A 25,333-nucleotide genomic window follows, 5' to 3' on the forward strand; every position below is an offset into this window, starting at 1 on the left:
GAGGTCAGCAGTGCCCAGCGGGAGCCCACATCCCAAACCCCTAAACCCATCATGAATCTTCTCCTGCACCCCAAACACCCCTGCATCCAAACACCCTCCCAGAGCCTGTACTTAGAACCCCCTCCGACACCCCAACTGCCTGCCCCATGCTCAGCTCAGAGCCCCTCGCACTCCAAATCTCTTACTCCAAGATCAGAGGCTCCACCCCAACCCTCTGCCCCAGTCTGGTGCAAGGGAGGGAGGATGGAGTGAGCAGGGGGCAGAGCCTCAGAGAAGGGGCACGAAGGAGGTGAGGACAGGGTATTTGGGTGTGAGGTAGATCTTGGACTGCACTTAAATTCCAAAAGCGACCTCGTGCGCTAAAAGGCTGGAGACCACTGCTCTAGAATCAGTTGTGGCAATGCCTCTTGGTGTTTCTGCTTGACTGGCATGGGATCCCACTGCCCCTGACTCAGGGCTAGGCTTACAAGATAGATCTGGCTCTGAGGCCATGTCTACAAAAATAGAATTCACACACTGATGTAATTTGTCCAGTGCACACCCCTAATGTAGACACTTTTGCAACTAGTTCATGGAGGGGTTTGCCCAAATTCTGCTTGATCTTATGACATACAAACGTCACATCAATCTGATTGCAATGCTTTGATTTTCCTTAGCATATACAGGGCTTTCGTAAGCAACCCCACATGACGAGGAGTGTTATTAAGGTGGCTGCATCCCTCAAGTGCTTTGGGAGTCACAAGGCCACGGATAACATGCTTTCAAGCACAGGACTGGTAATCTTATAAAATGTAGTAAACCCACAGGGCTCCAAACTTATTAGTCAATCAAATGTTGCCTTTTATCTATCCTATTCTATGGCCTGCACCACACTACATCTTGCCTTATCTACTAACTAGGAACAAAAGGATTTACTGTATCAGATCAGACACAAGATTATCAACTCTAGTATCCTGCCTCCAGCAGTGGCCAACACCTGGTGCTTCAGAGAAGGGATTCTCAAATTTATTCACAGTGTGGACCATGTCTCAGTAGGAGCCACTGTGGGAATGCCTATACTAGGAAACTATTTCAAAATAACTAAAATCGATTTAATAACTTCCAGAATAACGAAATTGAAAGAGTGTGTCCTCACTACAGGGAAGCCTCTAAATTTGTCTGAGGCAGGCTCTCTTAATGTGGATGCGCTACCTTGACTGAGAACCCCAGGAAGAACTAGGGAGTATTTACTGTGAATTACTCTGAGGAGTAGTTATTTTGAAGTACTGGCACCGAAGCATCCACACTACTGCTATTTCAAAAGAACTATTTCAAAATTAGCATTATTCCTCCAGGAAAGCAGGAGTAGATTTTGAAAATAAGCAGCCCATTATTTCGAAATAACAGGCTTGGTAGTGTGGACATTCCACTTATTAATTCGACCTAAAGGGGGTTATTTTGAAAGAAAGAATGAGTGTGGACTAGGGCTGGGGGACATCCCCAGCCATTGATGACGGGGCAGGACACCTGCTCTTCCATCTGTCATCACGTAACTGATGTATGGCAACTACAGCACTTGCTTGCATAGATGAACAACATTAGGAAAATAGTTCATGTATTTTTAGCTGTCTTTTAATACAATGAAGCAGCTGGATACAGCAAGGAGATGATTGAAGTAATCCAAGGGCTGGTACAAATTGGTTTAGCTCCACTTACTTCATTCGAGCTACTCCTATTTACACCAGCGAGGACGTGGTCCCCAGTGTACAGTTTGCATATCAATTAGTTAACTTTGTCAGATGCTTTAGGATGATAGATGCTGTATAAATACAAGTTGTTATGACTTGGTCTAAGAACATGGGGTGGAATTAAATTAGCTTTTCACCAATTAATGCACTTAACAAAGGCTTCATATACTGATTTTACTTCCACGACTATTTTTCCAGTGCCTTCCGTGGAGTTTCTGTGGATTTCCACTGGTGTAACTCAGCCAGAATCTGGCCTGAGCTTGTTCCCTTATGCAAATTGGAACATTATTGCCGATTAAAGCAGCCGGATTCTTAAAATGTACTGATTGAGAAGTGAAATGCTCAGCTTTGTGGTGTACACTTAGAATACGCTCATTCATTTTACTTACATTACTCACCTTGCACAATATATGACTCCAAATGGAGCACAAGAACTCTCTTTGTCATGTTTACACACAGAACTCTGATGCCAGTTCACTGATGTTTTGTTCCTATCATTTTCATTCAGCTTCTTCAAAACAATGTTATCAAAATTGGCGGGATACTCTGAGTTGGTTTTAGGAATATGGGCAGATGAGTTCTTACGTCCTCTAGAAATAAGAGAGGCCATGACCTGCACTTATATGGTAGCTTTCAAAGCCCTCTACAACCACCTGGCTGCATTTGCTAGGTCTTGCAGCTGGGACACCATTTGTGAAGTGGGTGTAAGGCAATGAGCCAAACAGTCACGCATGCAAGGCTGGTTTTGTTGTTTCATTTACTACTAAGAGTAAGAACCACTCATCCTTGCACTAAATCCTAGTAGTCTGGCTGCGTGTCAGGAACCTTCTCTCTCCCCAAGCGTTCTGTGACTGAAAGTCTCATCTTTGGGCCTCTTTGTGCCCCTTAAGTGAAGATTTTGGGTTCCTGGATCCACGTGAATGCTGCTCTAGAAGCTTATCTTTTCCTGCTTACAATAGCTCTCCATGCTTGGCATCTTTGAAGCCAGTGGCTTCACTGGCTACAAAACATTACACAAAGCTGACAATGTAAACCAGCACAAATCATGGTCGGTATCTATCTTAGATCTATGCATGCTGCTGCCCACCACCCTACATCTGAGCATCTTTGACATAAAATCAGTAGCAGTGACAATGCCCCTAGTAAAGGGGTGGGCAAAAAGGCCTCCGTGGGCCACAACTGGCCTGCCAAGTGGATTGATCCAGCCCACGGAGGCCCTAACGCTCCCCCATCCCCAGGCCAATCAAGGCCTGGGGCAGGGAGAAGCGCATGAAGTTTCCTCTGCCCTGCCCCCGCCCTGCAAGGAGCACGCAGCACTTAGAAATACCACGTGCTCCTGGCAGGGCAGGTGACGACTTTGCACACTTCCCCGCCCCCAAGACCTGATTGGGCTGGGAGCAGAAGGGGGAGCTCGTAAAGTCTCCTCCCACTGCCAGGGGCATGTGCGCTTAGGGGGAATCTCTGGGGGAGGCAAAGACTTCACGTGCTCCCCCACCACCAGACCAATCATGCTCTGTGGGTGAGGAAGCAGGGAAGTATCCTGGCCCCGCCCTTCCGCCTGAGGCCCCGCCCCTTCTAGTGTGGCCCAGCGGCCCCTTCAAAAATTCTGAAGTGGCCCCCAGTAACAATTTATTGCCCACCCCTGCCCTAGTAGATGTTGTAGAGTCTCTGGAGTCTTTGCATTAACTGACAATAACCCCACCATTAGTCACGGCCTACATTGGCTGCTAAGTCGTGATAACAGTGAAGTACAGTAGCCTCCTCTCAGCACAGGAGAGGGACAGCAGTTACTCCACATCGGCAAAGAATATGACAAGACATAAGTCATGTTAGAGTAAGGGACTGGGATTCAGGACTCCTAATTCTCCCCATGACTTCTCGGTGACTAACCTTTCAAATAGTTATAAAAATGAATACAATTACACACACCTCACAGGGAAGTCTATGAGGCTTAATTTTATTGCACCCGATTCTACTGCCTCACTCTACTGTCATGCAATGAAGGCGTCAAACAATTCAAGAGCAGAGTGGTGGCAAAAAACGCATCTCTAACATTTTTCTCATTGGTTTAATCCATCAATCCATCCACATTTAAAAGAAGGTTTAATGAAGGTGGCACATTTCATAAAGAACTCTAGAGGGACTGGACATTAAGTTGTAACCAGGTTTCAAAAGGTTAACATGATGCAGATCAACATTTTGCATTGTAGTTTGTACATTCATCAGTTAAAGGGCAGAGCTAATGCAACTTTGTCACCACACAAACAATAATCCTTGCCCTTAACCCTGTGTAATAGATCAGGAGTTCCTGCTTCAAAGACATAAAGGTCTTCCATTCCCTGCATACCTGAAAGCTTCAATGACTTAGAAAGGAAATAGCAAAGGAAGTTTTGGGGTGCAAAGACCACAGGATCGGGCCCAAAGAGATACTGTCAGATCAAATACGGCCCAGAAAAACAGGTTTGGTGAAAACAATCTCACTCAAGCTCAAGAAAAATAGAAATACTTCTATGGCTTCTTTAAACATTTCCCTGGAAGCATTTAAAATCCAAAGAAAGATTAATCTGCAGAATTTACAGCCCCAAAATGGCAGCATGAGAGGGTTATGGAAAAACTGACTAAAACCAAAAGTGAAACGGACCAATTTATTTTCATTTTCCAAAATGAAATTGGAAAAATGAGGCACGTTTTTCCAGGTTGAAAAACTGATGACATTTTTCAAATTGTTTTAACTACCTACAGTGTTATTTGTAACAATGATGAACTCTCCTTCCCCTCCTCATCCCCCAATTACGGTTAATCTGACCAGGTCACTCTCATGTCTTGGTGCGTTTGGGAAACAGGAATAAATCTATGGAAAAAAATCGATGTCCACAGTGGAATAGGGTTTGCACATATCTGCTTAGGCCAGTGGTCACCAACCAGTAGATTGGGATCTACTGGTAGATCTTGGAGCATCTAACAGGTGATCCTCACTGGTTTGGCCAAGAGGCTACCAAGCCAAGCACTTCAGCTGCCCCTCCTCCCCCCTCCTGCGTATCTCCGGCCCTTTGCCTTGGAGCTGCCCCTCCCTGGGAGCCTCCTGCTTGTGGTGCAGAGCAGGGGAGGGAGAGGAGGGTGCTGATGTCAGGGTGCCCCCACCCACCCTGTGTTCTATCTCCACAGAACAGAGTAGGACTTAGGATGGAGCGAAGTTTGCTGGCTGCTTTTGAGAGTGGTGCAGGGCCAGGGTGAGCCTGCCTTAGCCTCACTGCACCACCATCCAGGAGCCACCTGAGGTAAGCAGTGTCCAGCTGGAGCCAGCTCAGTTCTCCTGCCCCAGTCATGAAGCCCCTTCTGCACGCCGAACCCCTACCCCAGCTCAAAGCCCCTGTCACATGCCAAATCCCTCATCCCAAGAGCCTGCACCCCAACCCTCTGCCCCTGCCTGATGAAAGGGAGGGAGAATGGGGGAGGGAGGATGGAGTGAGCAGTGGCAGGGCTACAGAGAAGGGGCACGAAGGACACAGGGCAAGGGGATTTGGGTTTGAGGTAGATCCTGGATTGCACTTAAATTCAAAACATGATCTTGGGCTTAAAAAAGTTGAGGACCACTGGCTTAGACTAAAATATTGCTGGTAACTAACACTGGCTATTTGTCTGACTCCTAAAGACATAGGAATAAACTCTAGCTTCTACCCATTTTATTATTTGGATTTTTGCAAGGCAGGAAGCTTTATATGAAAAAATTCCTTGTTGAAAGCACATATGTTACTGTGTCGTTTAGTTTGTCCATTATATAGCCGTGGTTTGGTTAACAGTGTTCTTGCTCACAGCCTACCTTCTTGAACTTGTAGGTCACCTTGAACATCTCAACTCGAGAAAAACCTTTACTTAAAAATAAACATCAGCACTTAAACAACAAAATCCCTGTATTGAAAACCTGATTGCAATTCCAAATCATTACCAAGATCTTACTTATTCAGCAACCTCCTAGGGATGCTGTGAGGATTAATTAGCCAGTGTTTGTAAAACACTTTGAAGATGAAAAATGCTATATAGGTGCCAAGTATTATTCTATTCATATACATCTAAAAAATTCAAATTGACATTTTAAAACAAAGGATGTGAAAATTACTCCCTCTTCCTCTTACCTGCCAATATTGGTGTTCAAAGGTCAGTTTCCCCATATGCAGCTGATTACAATTCACAGGTTACAGTGATGTTAAGAATATAGACACTTGCACTGGCTTAATGCCTGTGACATGTTGCCCTTTGTGTAATTTAGTACATTTCATCCAAAGATCACTAGCACTTCACAAAGGAAGGTAGGTATTAGCTTCATTTTACAGATGTGGAAAATGAGACCATTTCAGTGACTTACCCAAGCTCACAGCAAAACATCCGAGAATAGAACCTAGGAGTCTGGCTATTTGTTCGCCTGCTGATCACACCATGCAATTACAGCCTTCCAAGTTATGCACTTTTGCAGGAGAATCACAAGAGTCCTGAAGTCAGGTCTCGGAAAGCAAAGCTTTAGGGCATTTTGGTAGCAGACATTTGGGTGTAAAGGAATAAATTGGGGGATCATTTGCCTACGGAGGGCACCATTTTCATCTAGATTTAATCTTGTGTGACCTTTTATCCTTGACTTGGCAAACAATACCCTTTTACTTGCCTAGAGAAGGACATTCGATTGATATGTAATATCCAATTTTGGACACAAGAGGGCTAGTGTGGTGCTTTAGGAACAGTACAATGCACTGAAACACCAGGATCCAGGTTTGGTGCTTGACTCCCCGGATCAGTAAGGGCTTGGACTGCTGTAGAAAACACACGTGGAAGTTGGAGCAGGTGAGGGGAAATCAGGGAAATACACACCACACTCCACTCACCCCTCTTTCGGCTATTATTTAAATAGGCACTGAAATAGATCCTCCCTGCCAAGTTTCCACCTGACTTCATACCAGATTCAGTGCTGGGCCAGCCAGGTGTAGTGGGAGGAGCGCAAGTGGCTTTACCTGACTTTTGCACCTCTGGGGTTTTGGATGATTTGGGTGCTGGTGAGGCCACTAGCGTTAGACCAGTTCCACGGCTGCTGTAACTTACATGGCCTGCTGTGGCTCCCTTATGGATTGTCAGGGAGGCTAAGATACTCCCTTAGGCTGGGAGCTGCATGCACAATGGAGATAAAAGGGCATTGTTATCTTTGGGGACCACACTCCCCAGAGATTCAATATGGCTTTGCTATAAAGAGTCTGTCCGCACACTGGAGCCCAGAATCTCAACGTCAGAATTCTGAGTGGGAAGACTGGGGAATGGAAGCATCACAGAGGATCTCCGTCCCTCCCACTGATTCTGGAAACATATCAGGCTATGATTCTGTCCTGGAGGTCACAGATTCCATTATTTTCCAGGCTGCTTCTGGGGCAGGTCTGGAGCAGCTGTCAGCCCTGGGGCTCCTCAAAACTCAAGGTTTCCAGTGGCTAGTGCCAGCACCACTGGAACAACTGACCAGCAGCTAGCCAGCATTGGGTCTGGAGCAGCAGCAAAAAACCCCTGCCACAGGAGCTGCTGCAAGTCCCAACAGCGTTCTGTGTCACAAGTTCTGTGAATTTTTGTTTAGTGCCCACAACCTGCCCATGACTTTTACTAAAGAGACCCGTGACAAAATCTTAGCCTTAAACTTAAGATACTTGTAAAACAAATGAAGAACATGTAGTGCTCAGACACAGGGGCGATGAATGCAGGAGTTGACAGATGTAATAAACATAGCAGCTGAATGAATTTTCCTAGAATAAAGCCCAAGGGGAGCAGTTACATGCAGAGTTCTGACAACTATCAAGGAGTATCAAGAGAACATGGGTCCGTAGCACAACACTGAAACATTTCTCAATTACTGCAGTGCTGATCTAAGGTTGTTCTGCCAGGAGCAAGCCTTAACCAGCACCATGTGATCAGTCTGTATTACTGAAATATCAGGCTGTATGGATCATTTCTGGTTTTGTTCTAGATTAAGGCATCAGACAGAAGCATCCCTACTCTGTATCCACAAGGCTGCAAAACAAAATGTCTACTGACCATCAAAACATACCATTCCCACAAGCTGCAATGTAAAAGCATCTTTTTCCTGCATGAGTTATGCATTGGACCCTATAAAGAAACCCTACTGAAGGCGACAAATATTGGATCACAAAAATGTTCTTTGTTATATTAGTAACCTAAGTCTCATCTCACTTACATTAACGTTATACCAACATGGAGTGTAACTCCGCTGATTTCAATGGTTTGAAAACAGAAATGGGTCTTGGTCTCTGTTGCCAACCTCAATACAAGAAAGCAATTTGTAATCCCTTACCAAAAAACAGGGAAAGTCAAAACAAACTTAGAATGTGTCAAGAAATGCTGGTAACTCAGGACAGACAGACATTTTAGGCCAATCTCTGAAGTCAGCTGCATACATTGATTTCAGAGGAATTATCACAGATTAAGATTGGTATGACTAAAATCAGAATTTGTCTCTTGATTATTAAATTGGCAGAAAAAGTTTCCAATGACTTGACCTTCCACTACCTCAAATGGTGGCAGAACCAGAATATTTCTTCCATAATATTTAAGAATTTACACTGCTGCACTTTCAGATTTTGGTTAATTTTCAATTTTCCCCTAGATGAAGGACACCATAGTCTGATCTCACTTGTACTGGTACAATTCAGGAGTAACTTCCATGAAGACATTAAGGGCATGACTATACTAGGAAATTATTTTGAAATAAGTAAAATTGAAAACTTCCGAAACAATTTTGAAATAAGCATTATTACCCAAGGAAAGCAGGACTACAGATTTTGAAATAACCAGCCTGTTAAATCACACTGCTTATTATTTCAAAATAGGGGGGATTATTTCAAAATAACTCCATAGTGTAGACCAGGCGTAAAGGAAACCCAAAGTAAGAAAGATCAGAATTGAGCCCGCATATGATCGGCATTAAGGAAGAAACGGAGATGAGTTCCTGTAGGTCTATTATTTCCTAGTAGTTTATCTGCTGAGAGTGGAATTTTCAAAACACTTAATATTGGATGTAACTCAGCTTCCATTACTTCAAATGGGAATGATGAGGGGAATGATCCACAGTGATTTTGCAGATCCCATCCTAAATGCCTGAAGAGTAGTAAGTCATTCAAAGCTGAAGACTGAGGTAAATAAAATGTCAAACGGTCCAAATACATCCCTGGTGTAATTCTACTGAAATAATGGATGATTTGGCCCATAAGTTTAGCAAAGGATAATGCAAAATCCAGAATACTCACTGGGAAAAGGCTGGATATATAGAAATATATATTTCTTGCACAGGACATCACTGAATATTTTTAGAAAGAGGATATAGATGGATAAAATGGGGAGGGTGCAAAATGATTTGGTTTCCCTCCTTCAGCTAAATTACTGACCTTACATGCCAAATGGCATAGTTTGGCAGGCCAATCTCCTATGGATTGAAAGGGAATGTATTAAGTTTTTACTATGCAAACAAAAAAATCAAATGTTGTCCTCTTGCAATGAGGAATTGGAATGAAGCAGCACCCCAGCCCTCAAAAACAAACAAAATTAAAAAGCCCCCAATTTGAGACAGATACGTGACTTTATAAAAAAAAAAAAAGCAGCACTGATAAATAAATGTATATTAAAGAAGGCAAAGGGGATATCACACATTTTGGGGGGTAGAGTAAGAGTTGCCTCCTGAGCCCACATGCGCTCACTTTATTTACATATCCACAAACACCATGAAACACCAGCCCAGGCCCCCCACTAGCAGCATGGTCACGTGAATTCCATAGATGAGCAGTTCATTCATGAGGCTGAAGTCCACCCGCCTTCGCCCCAGCAAGAGGAGGATGATGGAGAGTTTGTACTGGAAACGCAGAAAGATCCGGATGCCAAGGTACTGAAGGCAAAACAAGATAGAGAGCGCCACCCAGAGGATGGAGGTAAACAGGCTGCAGCTGAAGTACAGCAGGAAACGAATGAATCCGTACATCCATCGGGATTTCAGATAGATGTCGAAGTTGTTGTACTTGGTGCGCACCAAGTGAGTGGTCCTTACTGGGCCACAGGCTGAATGCAGACATGTTGTGTGGGGGCCGTGGAAAGAACGGACACGGCGGGGAATGGGGATTACAGGCATCAGGCACCCCACAGTTCACAGAGTCCCAGAGCAGGATTTGCAGTGCACATACCAAATGTCATCCATTAATATGGAAAAGATTCAGCAACCTATGAATGCAAACTTTCTGCTGAATTTCCAGGAAGGAACAGGCCTGCAGGAAGGAACAGAAGGAAAACACATTTAAAAAACTCCAGAGGGAGATAATGAGAGTCTGGTGGATCTATTCCAGCTTGGCTGCTACTTACAACCACCTTGAAAAACTCTACTCACTCACTTGCCTGGAGTAATGTTTGGTTGCTTAGGTTTTTTTCTGATAGGTAAGTAACATGTGTTTTTTCCCTTTACCACCTAACCAGATTTTTACAAAGCACCTAATCAGCATTGTATCTAGGTTCTAATATTAACCTATCATCAAACTCACAATGGTAATGGAGTAGAAGCAAGAGGACTTTCTCTGAGCAGGTATACTTTCACAACAGTTTTGCAAGCTTGATTAATATCAAGGCATGGTAGTGCAACAGGGGTTTTCATTTGATCTTCATTCACTTACAAGTAACACTCTGAGTTAGGCTTTCAAAATACTTTGCAAATTAATACAGGTCATAGTAGAGACAGTGGCAGTTCTAGGCTCCTTCCTGTGCATTGTAGAATCACAGGACTGAACCAATGGAATGGACCCTGTGCTGTTTTCTAGTTCAGTCCCCTGAACTCAAGGGCTAAATATTCTCTAAAATCTAGATAATCGCTGACAGATGTCTGTCTAACCTGCTTTTAAAAATCTCCAAAGACAGAAATTTCATAATCTGCCTAGGCAATTTATTCCAGTGCTTAACCACCCTGACAGTTAGGAAGTTTCTCCTAATGTCCAAACTAAACTGCTCTTGCTGTAATTTAAGTCCATTACTTCTTGTCTTATCCTCAGAGGTTAACAAGAACAATTTTTCTCCCTTCTCCTTGAAACAATTTTCTATGTGTTTGAAAATTATTACCAAGGTTCCCTAGGTCTTTTCTCCATACTAAACAAACCCAGTTTTTCAATCTTCCTTCATCAGTTGCTCCATTCATTGCTCTTTTCTGGACTCTCTCCAATTCATCCCCATCTTTCCCGAAATGTGATGCCCAGAACTGGACACAATACTCCAGGTAAGGCCTAATCAGTACAGAGTGGAGTGGAAGGATTACTTCTCGTGTCTTGCTTACAACACGCCTGCTAATATGCCCCAGAATGACATTTCAAACAAACAAAATTAAAACAATGGAACATTTTGAAAGAAAAACAAAGCAATATGTTTTTGCACACTGGATAGGATGCACCCGCTTGGATGAGCCTTGAGGACACACAGTCATCGCAATTCCCTGTGCTTTGTAGTTTAAAAAGGTTTCTCCATAGTCTACAAAGAAATGAAATACCCTTAGTCTTATGTAGTGTTTCTGATTTATAATCCAAACATGTTCCCGTGTCAGCTTTGTTATTATGTGACAGTGTGGAGCATTAGTCTGTTAGCTGATCTCTGATTTGCCTCATGCTTCCAATGTGCCAATTTCCAGTAGTTATGAGATGACAATACACTAATCAGACAATGTTATTAAATAACAGGGGACTTCTCCAGCCTTTTTCACACCCCATAACACTGCTTTTTGTTATCACTTTGCATCTCACAGCTAGGGAAAATTCAGACACATAAGCCTGGAAAGTTCTTTCTTTTGCTGAATGAGAAATACTGTCAATGCTATGACTAACATGAAATTTCACTTTATTAGAGACTTCTTTGAAACTAATTCCTATTAATACCAAGACTACTATTAATCAGTTATAAGGCTATATTATACCTTATATGCCAGGATATTAAAATACTTTACAAACCTCACAACAGCCTCTAACTCAATGTGTGACTTTAGGCAAGTCATTTAACCACTCTCTGCCTCAGTTAACCCTGTAAACATAATAATCCTGAGCTATTTCATAGGGACATGTACTGTTTCATTGTTTAAGGTAAAAGCCCCAAGTAAATTCTGCCTAAAAACCTAAGCGGTACCCAGGGGCTTAACAGAAGAGAGGAAAATTAATGATCTTGTGGTTAAGTTAACTGGGAGATTTGAGGTCTGTTCCTGGGTCGATCAGAGGCATTATGTATGACCCTAAACAATTCACTTCCCCAGTATTTGCTACCGCTTCCCATATGTAAAATGGGAATAATACATCCCTATTTCACAAGAGTGTTAGAGAAACAAATTTAGTTATTAATGTAAAGTGCTCAGGTAATATAAAACACTACAGTAGAAGCCTGTAAACCACATATTTCTAAAGTTTTCTGAGATCCTTGGATGAAAGTAAAATGATAATATATAGGTGCAAAGCATTATTATATTATTAATCATTCTTAATCTTGTGGTTAAGAAAATGTATCTTTCTGACAGATGAAATACTATATAACTAAAATCTACACATGATATTTGTAACAAGGTGCACCCACAAACTGTACTGCTTTTAAATGATTTTTTTCAAAATGAAAATATTGTGAATGAACAAATTATAAATGTTAGAACTTGGCATATTCAAGTATTAGATATGGCAGCATCAACAATATACTATTTTTGTTTTTATTTTTAAAAATACAGTCTCATGTTGAATACCTTTAATTGGAACATTACTGAACAATCTAAAATCCTTCCTGATGGCCCTGTTTCTGCCCACTGTTATGCAGCGACTTAATTCTGCTCAAACGAGTAGCCTCTCTGAAATCAATTGAACTACTTACCTACCTTACTGTTAAGTACATTTGTAAGTAAAAGGGTGAGAGCATTAAAAACCTGACATCTTTATCTGCTCTACCCATGAATACTCCCCCTTTCCATGCTATTATGGTGAGGTGTAGTAAAGATACTGGCTTTAGGTCTGAGCTTTGCCATTGAGGTTATTCTGTCCCATGAAACAATCATCGGGTTAATCTTAGATCTGCTTCAACAGCTGAGCTGAGCTGAGCTGACCAGGCCATTTAACAGCAACAGCTTGTTCTCATTTCCATGCTGCTGTGCCCATCATGTAAACATAAATGACTTTTAATGGGTCTATGCTCTTTAGATAAGATTAACACTGACACTGAAACAGCCGTGGGAGAAGGTGTTGTAAGATGAAATGTAAACTTTGAAGAATATTACATTTTAAATGGAATAATCATCCTTTCAGCAAACGGTTGATAAATCATTGGTCTTTCTGCATGCCATTTAACACTTCCAATGAAATAATATTTGACATTTTCTAGTGCCACCTAATCCATTAGGTACAGTAAACAAAATTATTAGGGTGCTCCACAACTTTTCAGGTTTGAGTTCATCTAAAAAAAAGTTTCATCTTGCTGACTTTAAATATTCATAACATTCAAACTACTGAAACAATTAGCTTATTTATCTCACTGAGACTTTACAAAAGATCAAGTCAAGCCTGAGGCACATATATATTGCAGTTTACTGCAAATATGGCTGTCTAAAATTTCATTTTATACTGAACGTGGTAGGAATTTGACAAATAAGGTTATAAAGAGACACCTCTATTAAGGAACAGAGTTAATGTTAAGCTTCCAGCTGTAGCTTCAAAGGAACCACTCAAAGTTCAGCATGTGCATAAATGATTTCATGACTAGGGCATAACTCTGAAATTGTAGACTTTTAAGCGCTCCATCTCTCAGGGAAGGTAGCAACGGTGCAGCTGCGCTGCTGTAGCACCTCAGTGAAGATGTAACTACACCAATGGGAGAGTTTCTCCCACCAGCCTGGTTTATCAACCTTGGAAAGAAGCACAGTTATGTCAGTGGGAGAAGTGCTGTCTATACCATGGTTTAGGTTGGTATAACCGCAACGTAGGGGATCCATGGGGATTGGAGCTCCCCACAGACAGAGGTTGGCCCATGGCAGTTCCCTTTCCCTGCTTCAAAGTTGGCTCCCCACTCCCATCTGCCCCCCTCACCCTCCACACTGCTGCCTTTCTATCAGAGGAAGCAGCATGGGGGTAGGCAGGCAGATCCAGTGCTTGTGGGGAACCTGGTTAAAGCCAGCTCCTCACTGGTACAGGCTCCCACTCCATCGCGCCTCCTCTCTCCCCGCCTCTCATACAGGCTTATTGGTTACTTGTGTAGTCGACTACACGTTGACACCCCTAGGAGGAAGTTCCACTGAAATTATTAAAGTTCAGTGCAGGTGCAAAGTTCTATTCAATGCATTTAACTATGTCATGTGGGCCTTAATTCATTCATCACAAAATACAACTGCTGTTATGTGGAAAAAAAACCCAACTAGGTGGTACCTTGCACAAAAAAAAGGAATCACAGAAAATTTCCCCAAAAACTTTTAGGCAATTTCCCTCTCTTGCTATGGTATGTTTAATGCCAATTTCAGACCACACGGGACATAGATTAACCATTATGATTCTGTACCCAAGTTTAATTACCTAACTATGGATTTGAATACCTAACATTATGCACCCTATTCTCAAGATTTTGGCTCAAAAAAAAGTCTGTTGCTGCAAGGGAATATTGACCTCAGAAGGATGAAAAGCCCAGTCAACCCTTTCTGGATTTGATATTATGGTTCTAGGAATTTTAACTGAGAGGCTTACACCCTCCCCTCTGGCTGGCTCAGTGCCGGTCTAGTTCCAGGCTTTCACAACACAAAAACCCTCACCGCCATTGGCACCCTTTACCATGGTGTAAGGCTAAAGAACTGGATGTCATTGAAGAATGAGTCCCCTTTTGCCCTTTCACTGCTAGTTATGTTGATAAGAGAATGTGCTGCCCAAGATCGCATTCTGTGGGTAAATGGAGGCATCAGTCTTCAAGGCAATTTAGCTGGCACATTTTATTCTCTCATTATATATAATGTGTGCCATGATGAAAATGCTAAAATTACCTACTATAATAACAACTCTACTAGATTCACACTAGATCAGACCCAGTGTTGTTTAATATATTTATTTGTGATCTGAAAAGGGAGATAAACAGTGAAGCAGGAAAATGTGCAATGACACAACGTTATTTAAGTTTATCAGGTGCAGCAGAGAGGCTTGTGAGTAACTTCAGAGGAACCTAAATAAGCTTGGTGAATGGGTAACCACAGCAAATAAAGTTCATTGTCGATAAATGAAAAGAAATGTGCATTGGAGGGAAAAATTATACTCTATTTCTAAATTAAGAGCATCAACTCAGGAAAGGGATCTGGGTATCACTGTGGCCAATGAAGACTATGGTTTGGTGTGCAGCCATGGCCAAAAATAATGTTAGGATTAAAAATGTAAAATCCTGCTTAAAATATTAACCAGGTAAACTACATGTTTAATCAGTTAACTGGCCACTGTGTTGCACCACAGGTGGAAGGGAGGGACTGCTCCAGCCAGGTCAGGCACCAGTTAACTGGTTACTCCAGTAAGCATGACATTAAGGCAATGATTAGTGGGTCCCTTTACGTCCCTAATTATAAGACAGAGAATATTATATTGTCATTCTAAAAATCAATTATGCAGTCTCATCTACAATACCATATGCAGCATTGGTCAGCCCCTCTAAAACAGAATAATGTGGAATTAGAAGTTTTGAGCAGACAGATGCGAATGATCAATGGTCTGGAAAAGCTCTCACTTGAAAAGGGATTTACAATACACGGATTGTTTTCCTTAGAAATAAAAACTGGACATGATATAAATATATAAAATAAAGAGGTAGATCACAAGCTAACAAAATTGTGGAGAGATCTTAATCTTCATGTTTTTCTAATTGATCAGGGTAGGAGATCTAATGGCAGGGGAGGGGCAATTCCCACATGAGGTTTCTTGCATCTTCTTCTGAAACAACTGCTGCTGGCCTCTATCAAACAGGATATCAGACTAGATGGGCTGTGGGTGATCTAGTCTGGCAATATGTATATTCATATAAATATATACATAGACAGACATACACAGACAGACAACCTTGCTGTATATACATAGACAGACAACCCATGCACACCATACACTATACACACATGTGCAATTTGGAAGAGAACGCCCACATCATCAAAGAAGCTTCTGCAAGAAGAGCAAACAGCTGCTTACAACCACAAACCACAACACCACACTAGACAGAACGACATTTCCTAGTGATAGACTGATATCTGTGCAGCATGGGTGGAAGGCTCTACTGTAATATCCACCTTGAGAACAAGCAGATGTGGGCAGTGCCACCTTCCATTGAGAAGGATTAACACACACCTTGCCTATTACCTTCCTACACACCCCCTTGATCCCATCTCTTCCTTTCCTGTTTGTTCACTCTGTGGTCCCTGCCCTACTCCCAACCAGGGGGAGACATGATAGAAGTCTATAAAACCCTGAACCTGGAGAAAACAAACAGGGAAAGTGTTATTTACCTCTTCACATAACACAAGAACCAGGGGTCCCCAGAGGACACTAAGAGGCAGCAGGTTTAAAAAGGCCACGAAGGAGCACTTCCTCACCCAATGGGCAGACAACCTGTGGAACTCACTGCTAGGGGATGTGGTGAAGGCCACAAAGCATGGTGGGGTTCAAACACAGCATCAGATCCATTCAGAGAAGGGAAGGGGGCACAGCGGGAGAGCCCGTCTTTCCCCCCAAGGGGGGCCAGTCAGCGATGTTACCTCACCCACCGTGTCCCTCTGGCCGGGGCACAGCAAGGACAACGCCTGCAGGAGGAGGGGGCCACAAAGGAGAGAGGGGGGGGCTGGGCCCAGGCACAGCAACCCCCCCGCACTAGCCCGGCCTGTCAGCAACACCGCAGCGGCGCATCGGAGGCTCTGGGCCCGGCGGGGCGGGGACGCGGCCCGGGGCAGGCCCAGCCCCCGACGGCCCGGCGCGGGGGGGGGGGGGGGGGCACCGGCCGCGGACAGGCTGCCCCCCCGGGCCTGACACTCACCGCGCTGCCCATGGTCCCGGGCCGAGTTGCCGCCGCTACTGGGGGCAGGTGTCCCGGGCCCGGGGCGCCCCCGGGCCGGAGGTCAAGCGCTGCAGTGCGCATGTGCGGGCCAGCGCGGCTCGGGCTCCCTCCAACCGGTACCGGCCGAGGCGACTGGGGGGGGCCCGGAGGGAGGCGACGCGGAGTGATGATGTCATCATCGAGCGCCGCCTCCTTGGACGGCAAAGAGGGGCCGCGGGCGTGGGGGGAGCCTGTCGCCTGGGAAACGGGGGAGGGGCAAGAACAGGCAGGGAGGGAGGGGGGCGGAGGGAGTGGGGGGGGATAGTGGGGGGATGGGGTTACAGCCGGGGGCGTGGGGGGGATAGCGGGGGGATGGGGTTACAGCCGGGGGGAGTGGGGGGGATAGCGGGGGGATGGGGTTACAGCCGGGGGCGTGGGGGGGATAGCGGGGGGATGGGGTTACAGCCGGGGGGAGTGGGGGGATAATGGGGGGATGGGGTTACAGCCGGGGGGAGTGGGGGGGATAGCGGGGGGATGGGGTTACAGCCGGGGGGAGTGGGGGGGATAGCGGGGGGATGGGGTTACAGCCGGGGGGAGTGGGGGGGATAGCGGGGGGATGGGGTTACAGCCGGGGGGAGTGGGGGGGGGATAGTGGGGGGATGGGGTTACAGCCGGGGGGAGTGGGGGGGATAGCGGGGGGATGGGGTTACAGCCGGGGGGAGTGGGGGGGGATAGTGGGGGGATGGGGTTACAGCCGGGGGGAGTGGGGGGATAGTGGGGGGATGGGGTTACAGCCGGGGGGAGTGGGGGGATAGTGGGGGGATGGGGTTACAGCCGGGGGGAGTGGGGGGGATAGCGGGGGGATGGGGTTACAGCCGGGGGGAGTGGGGGGGGATAGTGGGGGGATGGGGTTACAGCCGGGGGGAGTGGGGGGATAGTGGGGGGATGGGGTTACAGCCGGAGGGAGTGGGGGGGGATAGTGGGGGGATGGGGTTACAGCCGGGGGAGTGGGGTATACTGGGGGGATGGGGTTACAGCCGGGGGGAGTGGGGGGGATAGCGGGGGGGTGGGGTTACAGCCGGGAGGAGTGGGGGGGATAGCGGGGGGATGGGGTTACAGCCGGAGGGAGTGGGGGGGGATAGTGGGGGGATGGGGTTACAGCCGGGGGGAGTGGGGGGGATAGCGGGGGGATGGGGTTACAGCCGGGAGGAGTGGGGGGATAGTGGGGGGATGGGGTTACAGCCGGGGGGAGTGGGGGGGATAATGGGGGGATGGGGTTACAGCCGGGAGGAGTGGGGGGGGGGATAGCGGGGGGATGGGGTTACAGCCGGGAGGAGTGGGGGGGATAGTGGGGGGATGGGGTTACAGCCGGGGGGAGTGGGGGGATAATGGGGGGATGGGGTTACAGCCGGGAGGAGGGGGGGGGGGGATAGCGGGGGGATGGGGTTACAGCCGGGGGGAGTGGGGGGGGGGATAGCGGGGGGATGGGGTTACAGCCGGGAGGAGGGGGGGGGGGATAGCGGGGGGATGGGGTTACAGCCGGGGGGAGGGGGGGGGGGGATAGCGGGGGGATGGGGTTACAGCCGGGGGGAGTGGGGGGGGGATAGCGGGGGGATGGGGTTACAGCCGGGAGGGGAGTGGGGGGGATAGTGGGGGGATGGGGTTACAGCCGGGGGGAGTGGGGGGGATAGTGGGGGGATGGGGTTACAGCCGGGGGGAGTGGGGGGAATAGTGGGGGAGGGGGTTACAGCCGGGAGGAGTGGGGGGGATAGTGGGGGGATGGGGTTACAGCCGGGGGGAGTGGGGGGAATAGTGGGGGAGGGGGTTACAGCCGGGGGGAGTGGGGGGAATAGTGGGGGAGGGGGTTACAGCTGGGGGAGAGGGGGATAAAGGCGGTTCAGAGCCGGGGGGTGGTGGGGAGGCGCTGGCGAGAGCGGGATGCGAGTTGTCTTGCCCTGCCGGTGCAGTTCCGTACAAACCACCCGGCTCTCAGCGTTTCCCTCGGCAGAAGACGCCTTGTCCCTGCTCCGCAGGGAGCGCCGGGGGTGAATGACCGGCCGCCCGGAGCTGCAGCCTGCCCGGGGTGGGGTGGCGCCGCCGCGAGCTGCCCGGGTCGGTACAAGCCACAGGCGGTGTGTCTTGGAGCGAGCGAGCAAAGGGCCACCACGCTGGCTCCCCTCTCCGGACTCTCTTCCCGGTAGGGCGGGGAGAGCGCCAGGAAAGCTCGTCGGCACCACCTGCTGGCCCCCGCCTACCGCGCGCTGCCCCGGCTCCAGCGGTAGCGCAGCTAGGACAGGACAGTGTGAAACTTACAAGTGGCGTTCGTGTTTTGTGTATTTCCATGTGTAAGAACCTGAGCGGCACCGCTCACAAGGACACACGCAGTAGGTGAAGTCTTTTTAGAAACCTGCACAGAAAGTGGAAGTAGACGTGTCCCAATAGTTGCACCACCACCGGGCTAATGGATTTTCATAAATACATATCTATGGACTAGGGTCTGGGTTATACACATTGTAACAAAAATAATGGGCTGCATCTTTCTTCTTGAAATCAGTGAAGTTACACCAGAGATGCACTTAGCCTTTTATCTTTCTCAGTTTCAAACAACACAGCCTGTCCCCCTCATTCAGTGAACAATTTCAAAAGAGTTTCAGTTACTCATTTGAAGTGTTTCATTACTAAATGCTTATTTAGCAAAATCCATACTGTGGGGAAATTGTCAAATGAAACAGCAACATTAATATTAAGTTTTCTAATGTGGATAGATGGCCAGTGTTATTTTGGAAGTTTTTTAAATAAAAATACTCAGGGATCCTGATCAAAACAAGATATATGCAATGCTCTATCAGACCCACTTTGGCATAAGCAAAATATATACCACATCAGTGACTATTTTGACTTCCAAGGATCTTTGCTTATCATGCTTGTATTTCTTATGATCTTGTACAGGCATTTGGTGAAGCAGGGTAAAGAAAAACAGTAACGTTTAAATTTGTCAAAAAAACCAAAACACAGTATGACAGGAAAAATATATTCCTATCCAACCAAAACACTTAGTTTTGATTTTTCAAAAAGTATGGATCTCTGTCCAATGGGCTCTATTCTGACCTTTCATATTCTTAAAAATGGGTCTTTGTATTCACAATATGACTTTATAGGTGGCCAAATAGTGCCTGTTGTAAGTTACCCCTGCCCCCCCCCCCCTCCCTTTTTAACTTTATAACACTTCTTACTATGGATGTAAAAAGTTAACTGGTTAATTGATAAGCCTCATCTTTACTGGGTGAGGCTTACTGGTTTGGTTAACTGGTAGGGGCTGGAGCAAGTCCCTTCCAAAGGAGCTGTTTCAGCCCTACAGGGCTTGCTGGAACAGCACCTGTCTGTGGCGGGCCCAGTCAGCCCCACCTATCGCAGGTTCCATCCTGGGGGCTCTGCAGTATAAAGGTTATTTATCTTTAACTACAGAGATTCCACAGTCTTCCTAGACAATTTATTCTGGTATTTAACTACCCTGAAAGGAAGCTTTTTCAGTGTTCAATCTAAACCACCCTTGCTGCAATTTAACCTATTGCTTCTTGTCCTGTCCTCAGAGGTTAAGGAGAACAATTTTTGTTCCCTCTTCTTTATAACAGCCTTTTATGTACCAAGCATAGCTCTACCAGGAGCAAACTAGATAGAATATTAGGTAGGATGCCACTGCTTAAGTTGTCCTAGCACAAAGCCACTGAGAAACCTTACGCTTTACAAAGATCATGATTGAAAACTATTTTCTAGTACATTAGGCCCAAGATTTGATCTACTTTAAACCATAATACATTTGGTGAAGCCACAAGTTCATCCTGTGATTTAAAGATCTAACCAGCATCCTGTGGCCCAGAAGAAGGCCTTGCAGAAGTAGGGGTATGTCTACACTGTAGGGTTTTTCCGGGATACTGGAGGTATCCCAGAAAACCCCCGCCATGTCCAGGGAACACGTTTACTCGTCCGCTTTTTTTTGTGGAAGAACATATGAACTCTTTCGGGGAGCTCTGTATTCCTCGTTTCATGAGGAATAAGGGCTCCTCCAAAACAGAAGGCTTTCCCACCATTTGGCCTCGTCTACACAGGGCCAAATGGCAGAAAAGCCTCTTCTAAAAAACCAATTGGAAAAAGCTACACAAATTATGGAGCACAATTTGTGTAGCTTTTTCTGATAACAGAGTGTGGCCTAGACATAGCTGAGGACTGTAGTGGAGGTTCCAGATGGTGTCTGTGTACAGCTGGAATAGTCAGAAGAAATGTCTATATTAAAAACAGTAGAAAAAGGAAATTTCTTCCTTACTATTTTCTCTAGCCTTGAAAAAGGAACTTCTTTCCAAAATGGAAGGATACAAAATTCTCATCAGTTCCCTGCTCTGGTTAGTCTCTAGGCTCTACCACAATGTAAACATTAAATAATAATTTAAGCCCTGCGCAAGTCATGATCATGGAAAAGCTGAGGGAGTACTGACTAAGATGGCTGGGTCATGGGAGACAACGAGAGGCAGATATGCAGGACAGAGAATAAAAGATCTAGTAGTCATGAGGAAGACCAGGAAAAAGGTGGCTTGAGATGGTGAAGGAGCACATTTAGAAGGTTGGTGTTAGCTTGGAAGACTCCCTTGATAAGAGCACTTGGAGACAAAGAACAATATTCACTGACCTCAAAGAACAAGAAAAATTTGAGCCACCTGCTAATACCTATAAGTCATACCAATCATTAGAGGTTACAGCCACACTATATGGGCATTTGAAAGCATTGGGCCATACTCTTTGTAGCAGTGTACAACAGCTTACTAACGCACATACTGCCTTGTGGGTTACTGCAATATTCTCTCTAGCTTATGTCTGCACTGGAGGGTATTTTGATTCTGCATATAGGAAGAGTGACAAAGGTTCCTGATGTATGCTGTAGACAAAGGTATAGCAAGGGTAATAGGCAGCGTTATATTCCTAACAAATTGCCCTTTCTATTTCTCCCACAAACCTTCTGGTGGGAGAGAAAAGAGGAGGTGCAAGTCCAGAGATTTTTCTGATAGCACAGAACTGGAAACATCTGCTAAATGACTAAGACTAGCCAAGCAACAGCCTTTCATTTATCTCCTTTGGTCATCCCCTGGAATTAACTCTCAGGAATTGGAGCCTTCAGTGATGGAATAAGAGACGTAAAATTCAGCGAAGCTGGTGCATAACAACAATATTCTGAAACTTGATTTGTTCCCATCTCAGTCTTGGTTTCCCACCTTCTGGTCTGGAAAATGCTGGGGCAGCTACAGAACCCAACTGCTGGAAGGGGGCGGGTTAGGGAAGTGCCTCCTGATATCCAACACCAGCCCCTCTGATTGATCAAGGAACAGTTTTGGTAAGTCTTAGCAAAGTCCAGTCCTCACCCACTTCTGAATTGCTACAGGAATTGCTTCAATATGGAATGAAGGCAGAAGGGGGTAATGTAGATGTCACATCAGTGATGTGTTTAAAATGCAACTTTTTATTTTTCAGGTCTCAGCTACAAACAGCAGGCAATAGGCTCCACTTTTCTGCTTGGGGGATTTTGGCCACTTTGCTGCTTCAACAAGTGAGTGTTCTCATACGTGTAACCTCCTAGGGCCGAGTGGGGAATTGAAGAATACATTCAAAGAGATAAGAGATCAGATCTCAAACACTTGTAAATTCAGTCCAAAGAGAACCCATCCACGGGCGCTTTGGTGAGGCTATTGGTTGTTTTTCTTTCCTGTGCTAATTTTACTAAAGACACAACTCATATTCCTGTTGATTGAACAGTTTTGTGTTGACAGAATTGAAGATTTGTGATGAAACTTATCATCGGCCACAGGAGCAGGCCATTAGTACTAGTCAGAATGGCTGGCTATCACTGATATATTTTATGGCATGCTTAGAAGACAAACATACACATTTATATGTCACTTGTTGCAATATAAATGCTAACTTGTACTTCTTTCAAAACTTTTAATGAATTGTATATGTTTCCAAAGATTTATAGCGTGAACTGAATGGCTCAAAATATTACTTTAAACATATTTGTCACTTTGGCAACAGAACAAAAAAAAATCTGGAAGATATTGCATTTAGAAATAAATCATAAATATATGCATCCTAAAAGAGTTTATTTTGGTCATTAATAGTTGATGCCCCCTCCTCAAGTGGAGGATTTAAAGTTAAATTATGCAAAATCAAAAACAAACCTTATAATACTTAATCAAACATGCATAAAACTGTCAGGGCCAAATAAATTCTCTCAATTAACTTGCTTCAGATTGTGATTGCATTTACTAATTTAATCAACACTAGAATAATTTGGAGGCTGGGTAATGATGAATTACTATGGTACTGCACATTAAGGAACGTTAAGGTAGTGCAGACAAGAATGCAAGAAATGCTTTCGAGGTTGAGAGTAAAGAAAGTAACAGCTAAGCTGGCACAACCCTTTTATAATGGAAACAATTTCTTTGCTATAATTTCTTCTGGAAATATTTTCCACTGAAGATTTCAAATGTCTATCAAGGAGACACGCTATTTAGATAAATTACTGTACTGTATGTTAATCTATATGGTTGTCTTTATTTAAGGATGAATTAAAAGCAAAATGCTTCATGCACCAGTGTTGCTCTGTTTTTGAATGATTTGCTCTGCATTTTTTCTGTTTTTGAATGATTTTATGGGGGTGGCCTGATGGTCTGAGCACCAGACTAGGTGATAAGAACTTTGGAGTTCTAATTCTGGTTCTGATAATCTCTCACTTTTGCCTTTGTCATGTCATTTAGGCTGCACCTACAGTGTCAAAATTTGAACCAGTAACTCATAATCGATGGAGGTCTGCTGCAGCCACATGGTGACAGACTTGACCTTCTCTGTATAACAGTTTCCATCTGTGTTACCCTGATGACAGATGTGTCTGATTTTTGCTACTGTAAGCAAGGTCTTAGGCACTCTTTTTCAGAGGTGCTAAGCATTTGCAGCTTCACGTGGCAGAAGGGAGAACTCTATGGCTGCTCACACCTCTGAAAGCCAGGTCCTTAACCTCTTTGCCTGCTTTCCTATCTGTAAAATATTTCCTTGCAAAGGTGTTTTGAGAATTAATTAATCTTTGTGAAATACTTTAATATGAAATATACTCTCTCTGATGGTCACCTTTAATTTTTTCCTTCTTTCCTTCAGAGTAAGGATCGTGTCTTGTTCATTTGTACAGCACTCAGCACATTGTGGGCATAACTAAAAACAAATCAATAACAACAAATACAGGTTGGACCTCGCTGGTCCAGCACCCTCAATCACCAGACCGGTCCTGAGCGAGGATGTTTGCCAAACCAGGGAAGGTCAATGAGACTGGAAGTAGCACCCTAATGAACCCCAGCAGCACCTCATCTAAACTTCATTGTATTGAAAATACATTGTCTATACAGGTGAAATATAACACATGAAGGAATTTGAATTAAAGGTATCTTGGGGCGAGTCTGGAGCATAAGTGTTAGATGTAATTGATCCTCCCTGTAAATGTAAAATGTAAGAGTCTGCAAATTTTGTTTTCTTTTATTATTGTTTTCCAAACTCCAGCCCTTAGCCTGAATGTCAGCCTTAATCAGTTGGAAGAGATTTTCACGTGATAAATAATATAATAAAATGTATTAGACCAGGGATTGGCAACCTTTTCAAACCAAAGAGCCAAACTGCATCAAAATTCAGAACAAGTGGTCAACAAAAAGCTGTATAAGAATGCTCATTTGCATGACTGAAAATATGCAACTTAATATTATTGATAATTTACATGATGTTTAATAATAGCATAAATGAAATATCGTACTCAATGACTTTATTTAATGGGAATTCTTTTGCTGCATCTTTTCACTTATTTCTTTGAAGTTTACATCATAACTGGTCAAATACAGCTTCCTGCACGCATTCAGGCAGTCTTCTGTCAATCTTGAATGCAAATTACCTTTGATGTGATTCAAAGGAGAGAAAGCCTTCTCACACATATAGGTGCCACCAAACATTGAAAGTAAGGCCAGGCTTACATTCTTCATGGTGTTGTATGTGACAGGAAGCTTTTTCTAAGTTTGCAGAATCAGATTATCATCGTGCTCCAATTTCTTCATGTCAGCCAATATGTGCAGTTTTGCCAATTCTTAACGTTGTCGAACAAAAGACAGGACTATATAGCACTTTAAAGACTAACAGGATGGTTTATTAGGTGATGAGCTTTCATGGGCCAGACCCACGTCCTCAGATCAAATTGTCAAACAAGGCATTCTAAATCAGAATTCAGCTTGATGAATTTTTTCACCTAGATATCCGACTCTTTGAAATCTGTTATTTCCATTTCCAAATCGCTGACTAAGATGCCTGGAATGACTGTCAAATCCAGTTCTTCAATAGACGCTTTATGTGGATGAATCATAAACTTAAACAGAGCGCTGTGCTTACAACAGTCAACAAAACGAGACTTGAATGCCATCAGGAGCTCAGAAACAAACCCAGCAAGCTGCTGCAACTCGAGGCTGTTACTTGGA

At 44.7% G+C, this 25,333-nt stretch overlaps 2 protein-coding genes across 4 annotated transcripts in view; both read right to left on the bottom strand.

The window, feature by feature from the left end:
- Positions 1-16,927, bottom strand: part of NACC2 (NACC family member 2) — a 153,259-nt gene extending 136,332 nt beyond the window's left edge. The window contains exon 1 of the mRNA XM_075905540.2: positions 16,788-16,927. The gene's annotated coding sequence lies outside the window, so the exon portion shown is untranslated. The remainder of the gene's footprint in view (positions 1-16,787) is intronic.
- TMEM250 (transmembrane protein 250) lies at positions 5,396-16,926 on the bottom strand. 3 transcript variants are annotated; one of them, XM_075905545.2, is made up of 3 exons: positions 16,788-16,925; positions 11,185-11,261; positions 5,396-10,021 (listed from the first exon to the last, which is right to left on the bottom strand). In XM_075905545.2, the coding sequence occupies exon 3, from the start codon at positions 9,886-9,888 to the stop codon at positions 9,469-9,471; it is 420 nt and encodes a 139-aa protein (XP_075761660.1). In that variant the 5' UTR covers positions 9,889-10,021; positions 11,185-11,261; positions 16,788-16,925; the 3' UTR covers positions 5,396-9,468. The 3 variants fall into 3 exon arrangements, with proteins under 3 accessions (XP_075761660.1, XP_075761659.1, XP_075761661.1); XM_075905544.2 differs by lacking the exon at positions 11,185-11,261 and having other exon boundaries at positions 16,788-16,926; XM_075905546.2 differs by lacking the exons at positions 11,185-11,261; positions 16,788-16,925 and adding an exon at positions 16,264-16,571.
- Positions 16,928-25,333: the final 8,406 nt, after the last annotated feature.

This window comes from Pelodiscus sinensis, chromosome 23 (assembly GCF_052426305.1).
Source record: "Pelodiscus sinensis isolate ZL-2025 chromosome 23, ASM5242630v1, whole genome shotgun sequence".
Taxonomy (NCBI): Eukaryota; Metazoa; Chordata; order Testudines; family Trionychidae; genus Pelodiscus; species Pelodiscus sinensis.

Bases quoted from the DNA above. Each gene is read 5' to 3' on its own strand.
- TMEM250 (XM_075905544.2), bottom strand. From the start codon at position 9,888: ATGCCTGTAATCCCCATTCCCCGCCGTGTCCGTTCTTTCCACGGCCCC.